The 15203-nt window shown below is 39.9% G+C and overlaps 1 protein-coding gene across 2 annotated transcripts in view; it reads right to left on the bottom strand.

The window, feature by feature from the left end:
* ANKRD50 (ankyrin repeat domain containing 50) overlaps positions 1-14473 on the bottom strand; it is a 40871-nt gene extending 26398 nt beyond the window's left edge. Inside the window, exons 1-2 of one of the 2 annotated variants that reach the window (XM_019977754.2) lie at positions 14143-14473; positions 11751-12700 (exon numbers count right to left, since the gene is read on the bottom strand). In XM_019977754.2, coding sequence (XP_019833313.1) covers positions 11751-12295 — 545 coding nt within the window. In that variant the 5' untranslated portion in view covers positions 12296-12700; positions 14143-14473. The remainder of the gene's footprint in view (positions 1-11750; positions 12701-14142) is intronic. The other variant, XM_019977753.2, reaches the window with a different exon arrangement.
* Positions 14474-15203: the final 730 nt, after the last annotated feature.

The following is a 15203-nucleotide window of genomic DNA, read 5'->3' as shown; positions in this document are numbered from 1 at the left end:
AAGATGAGCCATTCAACAAATACTACTAGAACAATCAAGTAGAAAACAAGTTTTTAAATTTTAAGACCCCAAAAGGCCAAACTATAAAGGAAATCATGAAAAGACTGATATTATATTCATTTTGTACATTTCAAAACAAAAATTACACAAGCAGAATGACAAGGCACGGGATCAAGGATATTTAAAATAATAAGATATTGTTTCACATTCACCTTCCAACACATAAAGAACTCTGAAAATATGGCAAGTGTTGGAGATCTGGTAGAGTAATGGAAACTCAAATTATACACTCTTAGAAGAGTATAAACTGATGTAATTTTAAAGAGTAGTTGGTACTATCTCCAAATTGAAGATGGGTATACACACCTTAAGACCCAAAATTTCACTTAATACTTGAGTATTTAATTCAACTTGGAATTACCCTTCATTTCTTTATTCTTAATCTATGCACGCTAGAATACCCAAGAATGTTCTTAACTGTTTTGCAAAGTTAAAAAGTTGAATACATCTTAAACGAGTATCAACATGACAATAAATGAATTATAGTATAAAAAATGAAATTATATACTGGAGAGTGGATTTGCCAGGTAGTGCTAGTGGTAAAGAACCTGCCTGCCAACTCAGGAGACCTAAAAGACATGGGTTCCATTCCTGGGTGGGAAAGATCCCCTGGAGGAGGGCACAGCAACCCACTCCAATGTTCTTGCCTGGAGAATCTCATAGACAGAGGAGCCTGTTGGGCTACAGTCCAAAAGGTCACAAAGAGTTGGACAAAACTGAAGTGACTTGGCATGCATGGTCATGTACTGTAAAGTGAACCATGTAGATCCACATGTAACAACATGGCTAAACAAACAAACAAAAAACAATATTACAGAGAAAATATTGCAGGTTAGTACTAGCAACACAATACTATTTATACAGAACAAAGTTTTTCAAAGTATAGTATGGGATCCCTAGAAGTCCCTACAGAGAAGGCAATGGCACCCCACTCCAGTACTCTTGCCTGGAAAATCCCATGGACAGAGGAGCTCGGTAGGCTACAGTCCATGGGGTCGCTCAGAGTGGGACAGGACTGAGCAACTTCACTTTCACTTTTCACCTTCATGCATTGGAGAAGAAAATGGCAACCCACTCAAGTATTCTTGCCGGGAGAATCCCAGGGACAGGGGAGCCTGGTGGGCTGCCGTCTATGGGGTCGCACAGAGTCGGATACGACTGAAACGACTTAGCAGCAGCAGCAGCAGAAGTCCCTAATCAGGGTCATCATAAAACTAAAATGTTATTTGCCTTTTTCACTCTTGTTTTTTCTCAAGGATAAATGGACTTTTCCAGAAGCTGCATGCAGAAACATAACCATGATAGTCCAGCTGTCTTTTATTAAGCCTAATATTAAAAAGATTTGCAAAACTATGTAAAACAATGCTGCTATGTGTATTGTTTCCTTTTGTCATGGGCAATTCAGTTATTCTTTCATTAAAATATTATGTTAATGTATAAGATTCATTACTATTAAATATGTTAATATATATTAAATATTAGTTTAAATTTCAAATAAACAAATATTGATACACAGACATAATCCACATAAACAAATTCTTTGTGGTACTCAATAATTTTTAAGAGTATAGAGAGGACCTAGAATAAAAATGTTTGAGAATTGCCGATGTGGAACTACAAATGTACAGAACTAAAGCAGGTAACAAGTATGTATAAATACATATATATCTCCCCATGTATATAAACTAGTCAAACTACATATGCATAACAAGTAAATTCACAGATGGGACACCTGGGGGTCACCTAAATTAGAATTAGAATGGGATACTTCAGTGGCTTTAAATGTGGATTATCTTTTTTTAAAAGAAACAGAAAACTCAGATTTAGAGTAAATGTGGCAAAATGAATAGGTACATGCATGTTTGTCTCTCTATTTTATTAATTTTCCTGTATAACTGAAGCTTTGGGGATAGGAGCAATGTATCATTTCCTCTATAATTTACTTTCTACAACGATTTCTTCCTTTTTAGTACCATTATTGTTTACCTTTCAATTCCTGTGAAGTCCACCATTTTGCAAGTTGCTTCTCTCCCTAAAGTAGCAACTTAACAAACATATTAACTGAGATTTAAATTGCAAAAGTTTTTTTCTCCTTTCTAAGTGAATATGAATTTTAAATGACAATGTCTGAAAGAATGATAAGAGTTTCAAGTTGAAACTATGGATTTATAGAAGAGAGGCAAGAGGTGACATCACATCACTCACATGACGTAACATAAATCTGATGTTATTAAAAAGTTTCCATTTGATAAAAATTAATTTCAACATGAATTGTAAAAGACACTAATATAAAGTCATCAAAATGCTGGTTTTAAATACTTTTCATCTATAACTATTTTATCTATATGTACAGATGATTCCACAGGAAAACAGAATATTTCAAAGCTGAATATGTTCAGAGCAAATTATCAATGTGACAAGATTATTAATTCAGGAAGTAATGAGTCTTTACTATATTCTAAGCCCTAGACATATAAAGGCACAAGACAAACAAGTACTCTGCTCATTCCAGAAGCTAGCTAGAAAGTCAAAGTATGCACAAAATAATTCCCAACCATGATAGACACTGAAAATTAAGACAAAAAGAAAGCAAAGTGGGATGATGTAATTTAAGAAAATGACTGGCTGGGGCGACTCACTGGACAAAGGTAACTCTGCAAGGAGGAAACATTAAAACTGGTACACCTAAGTGATATCAGAGTAAGTGGCCATACAGACATCTGTTGGCCAGAATGTGACCTATTATAGAATAATAATAAGGTCAATGCGGATGATGAACAAATAACAAGGCTGAGAACAGTACAGGTCAAAGTCAATGGCTAGGCAAGGACCAGACCATGTAAAGCTTAGAATTTATTATAAATAAATAATTTTATTTATTTATGAAAAGCAATAGCTATCTGCAAGTTTTAAGCAGAGAAATAACAAGATTTGATACCCTTAATTAATCTGTGAAGATAAGAGGGATAACAGCAGCAAGGAGCAGACCAGTTAGGACATCACTGCAAGGGATATGGGAGTAGCAGCAATGGCGATGAAGAAAAATTGAGTTATTTATCTTGGAAACAGAACAAAAGTAGCTGACAGAATCGGGGAAGGGGAGGAGTGAAATTGGGGGATCAATGAGGATGCTCAGATTTTTTATGAAAATTAATGATTTCCTATTTGAAATATCATTTCCTTAATTTTTGGATTGTTAGTTTTTTCCACAAGAGAGGTATACCACAACCACCTCAGAACTCAGGAGCTTAAAATAACAATCATTTATACTTTGTCCTGTGTCTGTATATTTGTTGTATTCCAGACTTAAGAGTCAAGCTTTGAGTTGGGTCAGGTTTGTACCACATCCCTCTCATCCTCTTGGGACCAACTAGCTGGCCAGAACATATCCTCCTCAAGGTGCTGAGCCTCAAAGAGGAGCAGCCCAATCACATGTGCACGTGCTAAGTCTCTGTTTGGATCACGTCTACTAACATCCCCCATATCACATGGCTGACCCAAAATTAAAAGGCAGAGAAGGACCCAGAAGCACTGCAATATCATGTGGGAAAGACCAAGGATACCTAGAGAGAAGAACAAAAGCAAATAATTCAATCCACGGCAATATCTACGTATTCACTTCTGGAGTCACAACTGTTAAAAGGTTACAAGTTCTTGAAACATTCCAAATTGTTTTTCAAGATAACCACAAATAAGATATAATTCTCTTAATTAATTCTTATTTTCATTAAGTAATTATATGAACATTTTCAAATTTTACATTATTATCAAAGATTATTTAGCTACACCGGGCTTCCTGGGTGCCACCTGTGGTAAAGAATCCACCTGCCAATGCAGGAGACGTAAGAGAAGTGGGTTCAACCCTTGGGTCAGGAAGATCCCTGGAAATGGCAACCCACTCCTGTATTCTTGCCTGGAGAATCCAGTGACAGAGGAGCATGGTAGGCTACAGTCCATCAGGTCGCAAAGAGTTGGATACGACCAAGCATCTGAGGACAGCATTTAGTTACATTACATATGTTGTAGAAAAGAAAATGATAGAGATATTTCTGAAATTAAGATAACATGAAAGAGAAGTTGGTTTGAAATTTAAAACAATTATATATAGTATAGTCAAAGACAGGACTTTCCTGGTGGCTCAGAAGCTAAAGAATCTGCCTGCAACGCAGGAGACCACGGTTTGATCCCTGAGTGGGGAAGATCCCCTGGAGAAGGAAATTGCAACCTATTCCAGCATCCTTGCCTGGGAAATGCCATTGACAGAGGAGCCTCGTGGGCCACAGTCCATGGGGTTGCAAAGAGTCAGACACAACTGAGAGACTAACACACTAACACAAAGAAAGTAGTAAAATAACTAGAGAATAAAGACAGGCAACCAATCAGAATACACTTCAAAGATTTTTTTAAGGCAAGAAGAGTGTTTACTTATTTTACTTTATAAAATCAAACCATTTCATTGTATAGAATTCATTTAAGCAAAATTGCTAAAATCAAAGTTAAAACTAAAAAAATCTGCAACATATAACAAACAAAAGGTCCATATTCTTACTAAGTACATTAAGATCTCATTAAACAATAAGAAAAATGAGAATATTCTTATTCATATCTCTTATCAACTTTAACATTGTCTCATAAGCTTAAAAATATTTCCTGAAAGAATAAATAGCTTAATGTGTTCTGGTGAAGTCTGGAAACATAATACATACTTTAGATGGAACAGAACCAAATCGTAAAGAACTTTTAAAGTCAAGTAGACAAATTTAAATTTGTTGTTTACATTATCACAGGCTCAGAGGAATGACCTAAAGAAAGCACTGTTTTACTTTGGTTAATTGGCCATTACCAAAAGGAATCACAATACAGAGATGCTAAGATTAAGTGGAGCACCTAGGAGGTGATGAACAAAAATTCTAGATTAGGGTAAAAGAATTTAAGAACCATTCCAAGAAAAAGATGACATACCATGGAATAAAAAAAGATAACAGAAAAGTCAAAAGAAAACTCTAGTATCTACCCTGAACAGTGCTTCTCAAACTTCAATGTGCACAGAATTCACCTAGAAATCTTTTTAAAAGGCAGATCACTTCAGTAATTTAAGATTCTGCTTTTATAATAACCTCCCAGGTTATGCCAATATTGTTGATCTCATGATCATACTTTTAAATAGAAAGGGTTTAGAAAATAAGCGTAACTATGGAGCAACTTAGATAACAATCAAGCCTTATATTTTATGTTTTCTTACTGGCCTGTGTCCCTCCTTCTCAGCACTTAGCAAAGCTGCATTTTTTTGTGATTATTTGTTCAATGTATGTCTCCCCACTTTTCAGTGTCCTGTTTAATTCACCACTTCAGTCCTGTTATCTGCACATTAGCACACATCTGGCACACAGCAGGTGCTGACTTTTTGTTTAAGAAATAAATTAGTGTCAATGAATAGAAATGCTAAAAGAGATGACGGGTTGAACAGAGGAAGGTAGATGAGGGACACTCCAGTGAAAAGATATGTTGATCAGAATGAACAGAAAGGTTGTTGATGTAGACTGGATTGCTATTATGTTAGACATAAGCATTGGTAGCCATGTAAGTAAATTATTGAAGGAGTGTATAAACAAATGGAGATGACATAAAGAGGCTTTGTTGGACAGCCAGAGAGAACCTAGAGAAAGCCCCATCAAAGAACACAGTCAGACAGAGGATTCTGAATAGAAGAAAGCACTAATAATGAAAAAAAATTACTAACATATATGATCTAAGGCTAAAGATAGATTAAAAGTGGATTCAGAAACTCTTAGGCTTAAACATCTTTCTGTAAATATGTAGAGATCAGACTTAATAGTTAACAGTGTTAGTTAAGAGTATAAGTAGTCTTAGATATAAAAAACAGATAATGGAAAGGAACTATTTTGCCCTGAAAATACCCTACAACTGAGGGTAAGAAGGAAGACCACACTCCAGTCCCATTCTGTCCTTTGCCCCTTTGTTGAGTTTGCCAAAAATACTTGGAGTCACTTGAGACAGAAGATAGACATCTGGCCATGTAAAACTATCTGGACCAATGCCATAGTCACACATGCTAAAGAGCAGACATCAGGTTAATAAATTAATAATCACTATACCAGCCTTCACAACCCAGATAACCACGATGGTGTGATCACTGACCTAGAGCCAGACATCCTGGAATGTGAAGTCAAGTGGGCCTTTGACAGCATCACTACGAACAAAGCTTGTGGAGGTGACAGAATTCCAGTTGAGCTATTCCAAATCCTGAAAGATGATGCTGAGAAAGTGCTGCACTCAATATGCCAGCAAATTTGGAAAACTCAGCAGTGGCCACAGGACTGGAAAAGGTCAGTTTTCATTCCAATCCCAAAGAAAGGCAATGCCAAAGAATGCTCAAACTACCACACAATTGCACTCATCTCACACGCTAGTAATGTTCAAAATTCTCCAAGCCAGCCTTCAGCAATATGTGAACCGTGAACTTCCTGATATTCAAGCTGGTTTTAGAAAAGGAAGAGGAACCAGAGATCAAATTGCCAACATCCGCTGGATCATGGAAAAAGCAAGAGAGTTCCAGAAAAACATCTATTTCTGCTTTATTGACTATGCCAAAGCCTTTGACTGTGTGGATCACAATAAACTGTGGAAAATTCTTCAAGAGATGGAATACCAGACCACCTGAGCTGCCTGAGCTGACAACAGACTGATTCCAAATAGGAAAAGGAGTACGTCAGGCTGTATATTGTCACCCTGCTTATTTAACTTATATGCAGAGTACATCATGAGAAATGCTGGACTGGAAGAAACACAAGCTGGAATCAAGATTGCCGGGAGAAATATCAATAACCTCAGATGTGCAGGTGACACCACCCTTATGGCAGAAAGTGAAGAGGAACTCAAAAGCCTCTTGATGAAAGTGAAAGTGGAGAGTGAAAAAGTTGGCTTAAAGCTCAACATTCAGAAAACGAAGATTATGGCATCCGGTCCCATCACTTCATGGGAAATAGATGGGGAAACAGTGGAAACAGTGTCAGACTTTATTTTTTTGGGCTCCAAAATCACTGCAGATGGTGACTGCAGCCATGAAATTAAAAGACGCTTACTCCTTGGAAGGAAAGTTATGACCAACCTAGATAGCATATTCAAAAGCAGAGACATTACTTTGCCAACAAAGGTTCGTCTAGTCAAGGCTATGGTTTTTCCTGTGGTCATGTATGGATGTGAGAGCTGGACTGTGAAGAAGGCTGAGCACCGAAGAATTGATGCTTTGGAACTGTGGTGTTGGAGAAGACTCTTGAGAGTCCCTTGGACTGCAAGGAGATCCAACCAGTCCATTCTGAAGGAGATCAGCCCTGGGATTTCTTTGGAAGGAATGATGCTAAAGCTGAAACTCCAGTACTTTGGCCACCTCATGCGAAGAGTTGACTCATTGGAAAAGACTCTGATGCTGGGAGGGATTGGGGGCAGGAGGAGAAGGGGACGACAGAGGATGAGATGGCTGGATGGCATCACTGACTCGATGGATGTGAGTCTGAGTGAACTCTGGGAGTTGGTGATGGACAGGGAGGCCTGGCGTGGTACAATTCATGGGGTCGCAAAGAGTGAGACATGACTGAGTGACTGATCTGATCTGATACCAGTCTGGTCTGCATTTAACACTCACCTAAATGATGTAACATTTCAATTTCCTTTCTTATGCAAGAGCTTCAGCTGTCCTTCAATCAGGTTCAAACATATTCTAGATAGGTAAGTAGCAATATTCACTCACTCAAACAACACTCATATAGCACTTACAATATGCAAAATGCTGTTCAAAGTGCTGTCATAAACATAAGATATTAATCAGCCATGAATAATGTTATGAAAAAACATGCCTAATAGAGGAGATAACAAACCATGTATGCATAAGTAATTACAAAAGAAGTTAAGAATCTGAAGACCAATAAGGGAAGAAGTATAAAATGTTTAAGGAGGAGATAAAAAAAAATTAGAAAGAAAATTCCACTATTCAAGGATTCCTATTCAACATAAGGAACAAATGTCAGAGTCCAGTCTTCTAGCTCCCAATCTTTTTCTAACAAGCCATTGTTACCTTTCACCACTTTTCATAAAATTTTTCTGCTAAACTCTCAAAGTTTAGAGTTGTTCATCCTTAATTCTTCATCACAACTTTATTCCATTTATACTTAATCTGAGGTTACCACTGAAGATGTTTAATAATTCCTATCAACATTACCTGTAGCTCAGATGGTAAAGAATCTGCCTGTGATGCAGGAGACCCAGATTTGAGACCCAGATTTGACCCCTGGGTTGGGAAGATCCCCCAGAGAAGGGAATGGCAACCCACTCCAGTATTCTTGCCTGGAGAATCCCATGGACAGAGGAGCCTGGTGGGCTACAGTCCATGGGGTTGCAAAGAGTCGGACACCACTGAGCGACGAACACTACTACTACTATCAACATTACAAAGAACAAAATCTTTTTACCCAACTTGGAAAACTGACATCACACAGAAAGTTCACATCTGGCCTTGCCTATTGTTAATCAGAAATAAAAGAAAATAATATCCACTAGGAACACAGTTTTGTACTTCCACTCCACATCCATCTATCTCTCCAAAAAGACCCTAGCCTTGGGCGAGGGGCGGGGAGGGAGCGGGGTGGGAGGGAGGGGTGTCAAGGACCATGACAGTAAGGTTCAGAAAGAAGTTTTCTGGTTGAAACAATAACCATCTTTCATTGTGCTTCTGAACCAATCACAAGATCTAAAGCCACTAACCCCTCCCTCATTCCTTAACTTGATCCTTTGGTCAAAAACAACTGGAATATGTTTTACGGTTAAAGGACTACTAGGAAACTCTACCGCTAACTCTAGAGAAGTCAGTTCAACAGAAAATGCCAAGTTTTCCCATATAAGCCTGAAACGGGAGGCAGAATGAAATAAATCAGCGTTTGGTTCTCTAAACAAGTAAAAACCTAACGGTTGTCATCTTAGTTCCATCAATAGAAATAGAAGAAATATATATATTCTAAGAGTAGTAACAACAGCTTTGCACTTTAACCTGTGAAGAAAGAAAAATGGAAAAGAACAAAAATAAGAAATTAATGTGCCTTCATTCATCATTCCCTTTAATGGATGATCCGGTTCCATCAGTGTTAAAATGTGTGCTGCATCTATACAACAGCAAGTATTTACCCAAAGTGTTATTTTTTATAGAAATAAATGTTAGCATTAACAACTTAAAACTCCACGAAGACAGTGTATTTTGTCTGTTCTATTCATTAATTTATCTATAGCTGAATTCTACCTAACACAGAGACAGTTCTCAATAAATATCTGTAGCTGAACTGTGCTTAAAATACAAAAAGCTCTCAATAAACATTTGCTATAAGAACGAATGAATGGATGTCAGAAGAAATTTCTTGACAACTAAATATCAGAATCAACTGAGTATACTCTACTATGTCAGAAAAAAAAGAAAGTAGCAGTATTTAACTAAACATGAAGTTACTTTCAGTTTTTTAATCATGAAGAAAATGTGATTTCAAAAAACTGATTATTAACAAGTTACTTCTTGGCTATGTGACTCCATGTAAGAAGTTAGTTTGCAGCATTGCATATTGTATCCAGTATCATTAAGGGTAAAAAAATAGGGATAAAAAATTAGGAAGTAAAACTGAAGAAAAGAGGATAAAAAGCATCCATTACCGAATCACTCTGAAATTTCCCCAGTTTTATGGATCTGTGAAGAACTATATCAAATTTCTATTTCTATTTAAATTATTTCACACATAAATATATGAAGTCATCAATATTAATTATCAAGTGTTAGATGTTAGAAAGTAACAATACACAACCTGGTTTGGGAGATTGTTTTTGTCAAAAATGAAAAAAATAATTACTTTTCTTTGTTTATATTTTATATCCCATAATGTTATGATTAACTACATCCATCTCTGTCTCCCCCAAAATATTGTTTTACTCTTTGAAAATAATGACCTTTTGCTCCATTGTCTACTTGTTGAATTACATCTATCCCTGCCTAAATAAAATATATGCCTATTAAAATTCTCCAAAGGATTTATTTAACAAGTCAACCAAACACCAGTAAAACCCACAATAAAATCTTAACTATTTGTCCAAAAGCAGAGGTCTAGATCATCTAATGTCATAGACTATGTAAAACTATCTTTTTAACTTTTAAGTGTGTTCTCATGTCTGCATTTGACGATGGTTATATTACTGCTTCACAGTCTCAAAGAAACATGCAGCTCTACCAATTATCGAAAACAGCTTTTCCAATATCAAGGGGTTACCTAGTTTATTTAATGACTCAATCATCATTGTGCAAGCTCAGTCTCAGTCATGTCTAACTCTTTGCAACTGCATGGACTGCAGCCTGCCAGGCTCCTCAGTCCATGGGACTCTCCAGGCAACAATACTGGAGTAGGTTGCCATTTCCTCTTCCAGGGTATTTTCCTGGCCCAGGGATTGAACCTGTGTCTCCTGTGTTTTCTACATTGGCAGGCAGATTCTTTACCACTGAGCCACTTGGAAGCCCACTGATTCATTACTTAAGTGAAAAAGAAAGTGACCCAAGTTTTTGAAAGACCCAGTAGAAAACTTTAAGAGTACCAGAATGGTACAAGTAGAAATACTAGACTTTCCCTCACCAAGTATAGACTGGAAATACAAAATGATTAGATCCTTCTGTCAATCAGAAAATCAATACTGATGTGGTTTTATACACAGCTGTATCTGCTCCTTATTCACCTTCAATTAGTAACTAAAATTCACCCAGTGGGGTAAAAATATAGAAAAACAATCTGAGTAGAAGGATCTTTTTAAAGAAAATCTCTGCTACTATAGAGAAAGATTTGCTCATGATCAGAATATATCAAAAATATACAGTTATCAGACTTGATTTTAAATATTTTAAAGTATTAAAAATTTACATAACTTATTTAACTAATTTCAATCAAACTACATAATTACATACTTTAGTTAGACTAAGTTCAACTTAGATTAAGCTTTTTGAAACAGTTTCTAAGATTTCAATAAATCCACAGTTTATGAAATTACTTATTGGAAATGAAAATTCAGCTCTTCAATGAGTGACAGTATCTCCAGAAAAAGTAGTAAGAGGAAAAGATTTGTTTATGCACACTTAAAACTCTTAAAAAGTAGAGTTTAATATTCAGGTTTGCATTATTGATTATTCCATACTGAACACTGTCCATCAAGCTTGGCATCTCAAATTTGTGATACAGGTATTGCCTAACAGATCGGCTCATTAATTTCAAAATGATCTAACAGTTCTGACCCTGATTTTGATGGCTGACAGCAGAAGAAAACAGATTTGCCCTGAGTTTTACTGGATGGCACTCACATGTTAAAAAGTCTGCAAGAATATCATACCTCTCTGTTTCTTCAGTGCTTCACACTCTGTTATTAAACAAGTAAAAGATATACTTTTAATTAATATCCCTACAATCCAAAGCTTAAATTCTGTTTCCTTCAACACTCAAAGTATACAAGTGTTTCACAACCACAGATTATCCCCAAATACACAATTAGAGTCAAAGTACTGGCAAAGTTAAGAAACAATACAAAACACCAAAGAAAAAAAAAAAAAAAACCTTTAATTTTTTCAAAGAAACAGAACACCATGACCATGACTTATTTGTTACCTTTTAAATGCTTCCGCTGGGTTTCTCTCACATTCCCCGGGCTGTAGGAGGCTTTGAACTGCTGGATCCCTTAGTTTGTCCTCATATCCTTGGAGTAGTCCGCTACGGCAGATCTGAGCAACCAGACCTCTAATAAACCCTCCAACACACAAAGTATCAGAGTCCTGCGCTTTGCAGAAATGAAAGGCCAACGCCTGGCGATGTAAACCTCTCTGCAAGCTTGTAGGTGAACTTGGCCACAAGAGTTCAGTGCATAAGGCTGTCTTGCCACTGCCAGGCCCTCCTACCAATAATACACCCCAGGCAGCTCCTTTCCCAGAGACAACACTAGCATTATTCCCAGAATTTATTACAAGGGGTGGTGTGTTGACAGCACTGTTACAGCAGTTAGTCTTCTCCTGGAGGCAATGCTGAAGCTTGTGGAAAACCCACTCCCTACAGTAAAACTGCTTCCCCTGCAGTAAACTCGTTTGAGCCATTTTGCAGACTTTCTCTTCCCAAGGATTAGTCATAATAGGTTTCTTACCATCAACATTTGCTAGCATCTGGGTACATCAACACAGGTCTTTACATCCTTTTGGACGGAACTTGCATATTAAGTTGAGTTTGAATGGCAGAGTAACCAGTTACAGTAAAATTCAACAGCCACAGAGTCCATCTGCCAACAGAATGTGCGTGACTTTATTTGGCTCTTTATTCCTGATAATCAGCAGAGAATATATGTTTATATTAATTGTTGAACTGGTGGAAAACTGCCTGGTTCCGAACCTTGACCACACTTTTCCTATATCTTGACGGGTCGCGTAACTCCATGGTTACATCTGGAGTTTATGTGATTGTGGATATTTCAAGTATGCAGATGAGACAATACATCTGGAAAACTGAAGAGAAAGCCCAATCTTTCAATTTGTATAAAATGCTTCTCCAGATTTCCAGCGTTAACTCTGTATCTGAAAATTAGATGCAGAAAAACGTGTCCATTACAGTTAAATGCTATCAAAGGGATTACATTTACACAGTAGATTGTTAGTGCTATACTTCTTGTTGAAGGATAGTCAAAGTACTAGACCCTACAGGTTTTAGGTATCTGGACAACTGCCAGAGAGGGAACTGTTTCAGATTACTGTCTCTTATGTGGCAAAAATGGCAAACCACTGTTAACATCTTCTTAATTCAAAGCATTCATAAAATGCATTTTTCAAGATAGATCCTTAATGAACCTGTTCACAAGTTTCTGCGTTTAAGATGTCTAGGTAATCAATAATTCCCACTAGCAACTAAAATAAAACAAAAATACCTTCGTGCAAAATATCACATGATAAAAAGCTTATTTGTCAAAAAATACAATTATCCAGTTACAGTAATCTCAAAAACTCATACACTTCATCTCTGGCACTTTCAAAAAGTTGGATAACTACACCAAAATCATAATTACATTTTCCTTTCTCTATAGTTAGGCTTCCCAAACAGCTACATTTGAATCAAGTTACCCTGGATTTTTAAAACCTCACTATAGAAAGGAGAAATAAAGACTTTAGGCACATGCAGTACCATCCTTAACTCTAGCCAAAAAGGTCTTTCCGACAAGCTTGGCAAAATAGCGCCAGGTAGGGAAGCTCTATGAACTTGCACAGACCAGCCAGTCAAAGGGCTCTGTTGACTTGACTGGCCACAGTCCTTTGTTGATAGTTTGCAAAATCTAGCGGGTGATTATCAGGGTTGCGGCTGGATGGGAACGGGTTAAAAAGAAAAAGGGGAAGGGGGTGAGCTTACATGAATGATAAAATCCAAACACAAGTACTACGCGAATCCTTCTTTCCTCTGCGCCAAAGAGGATGGTTTCGGAGAGGGGGTGAGGCATGAAATCTACTACTGTGGCCAGAGAAAAGGCTGCCGGGGAGAATTCCTTCCAGGCAGGAAAGGGATAAGGAATAGATGGCTTGGGCTGGTGGGTGTTTGCCTACAGTTCCGGCCTCTAGTTTCAGCTGATAGACAAAAGGAACTCCGGGATTCCCAGCGACAGGAACCTCCTTCGGGTTCAGTGGCCCCAAGGAGCCACAGGAGGGCCACCTCGGAGAGGCCACGGACAGAGGTGCAGCCTCCACACTGAGGTCTTCCTTCCAGAAGGCTGGGAACGCCTAGACACCCGCCCCGCCCCGAGATCGGGGTGTGTCCTCTGAAGGGGGAAGGGGTGCCCGACGTCCTCGCCAATCCTAGATGTGGGGTCGCTTCGGGTCGGTGTCCAGCTCCGCGCCCCCAACCCCGAGCGCTGCTCCCGCCCCCGCCCGGCCCGCGGCGGAACGACGCTAGAAGTCGGGTCTGGAGCCCAGGGCTGAAAAGGGTGGGTGGGTGGGTGAGGTCCGAGCCCAGCCACAGCCCCCGAGATTCCGACCTGAGGGTGGGGCCTCGTTTCCACCGCCGCTGCAGCCGCCGCCCCTCGGTTACCTCGGTCCGGGCTGCTGCCGCCGCCGCCGCCGCTGCGGAGTCTCAGTCTCAGACACTTGCTTTGCTGAGAAGCCACCGCCGCCAGCGCTCCCTGAACTCTCACTGCAGCCGCCTCCTCCGCCCGGCCCGGAGAACGCTCCCGGCTCCAGATCCTCCTCTTGGCCCCCGGCAACTGCCAGTTCCAGCTGCCCCAGCAGCTCCGCCGTGCTCCTCCCAACCCCCACTGGCCAACCGCCGCCGCTGCCGCCGCCGCCGTCAGGATAGTGACTGTCTCAGGCAGCCCGGGACCGGCTGGCTCCGCCCCGCCCCGCGGCCCCGCCCTCTCTGCACAGGCCACGCCCCTCCCGGCCGCCCGGCCTTTCTTCGGCCGCCGGCTCCGCCCCCCTGCCTCGCCCCTCCCCCACTGTACCGTCCCGTCGCCGCCCGTGCCTGGATGTGTGCAGCCGCTTGGGGCCGGCTGCTTTGCACCGCGGGGAGACCTCTCTGAGGGCTGCCTGGCGGCTCCGCCTTTCTCGAGGATGGGGGCGGAGAAGGGGGCGGGGGCTACGTTCTCACGTCCCCGAGCTCACGCGAGTCGCTGCCCCCACCCACCCCGTCACCACTCGGCCCTGAGCCTTCCTTTGTCTTCCTGTCTGAGGGACTCGCTGGCTTTTGGGGCCGCTGCTAGGAGGGGCACTTGAGCTGGGAGAGTTGCCCCATGCCACTCCCTTAACCTTTTTGTCCCCAAAGGGCACTCCAGGCCGGTCCTTTTCTTCAGTCATCGGGGTCCCCATTCAATCTATTAAATTCCGGGGATGGTTTAACTTTCTCGATTTGGGACTAAAAGAAACAAGTAAGGACCGGGAAGGAGGTTGTGAAAACTAAAAATAGTAGGGATATGGGTCTGTGTTCCCACTTGCCTCATGAAAAGGACATGGCCTCCATCAGATCTAGTTGAAAGCTATCACTCTTGGATCTCAGGCAGCTTCCCTTCTGGACAGATTGATTACTCGCAGAGGCCACTATGGG

This window comes from Bos indicus, chromosome 17, assembly GCF_029378745.1.
Source record: "Bos indicus isolate NIAB-ARS_2022 breed Sahiwal x Tharparkar chromosome 17, NIAB-ARS_B.indTharparkar_mat_pri_1.0, whole genome shotgun sequence".
In the NCBI taxonomy this organism is placed as follows: Eukaryota; Metazoa; Chordata; class Mammalia; order Artiodactyla; family Bovidae; genus Bos; species Bos indicus.
The sequence above is the reverse complement of the archived record's forward strand: the minus strand, read 5'-3'. Positions and strand labels throughout refer to the sequence as shown.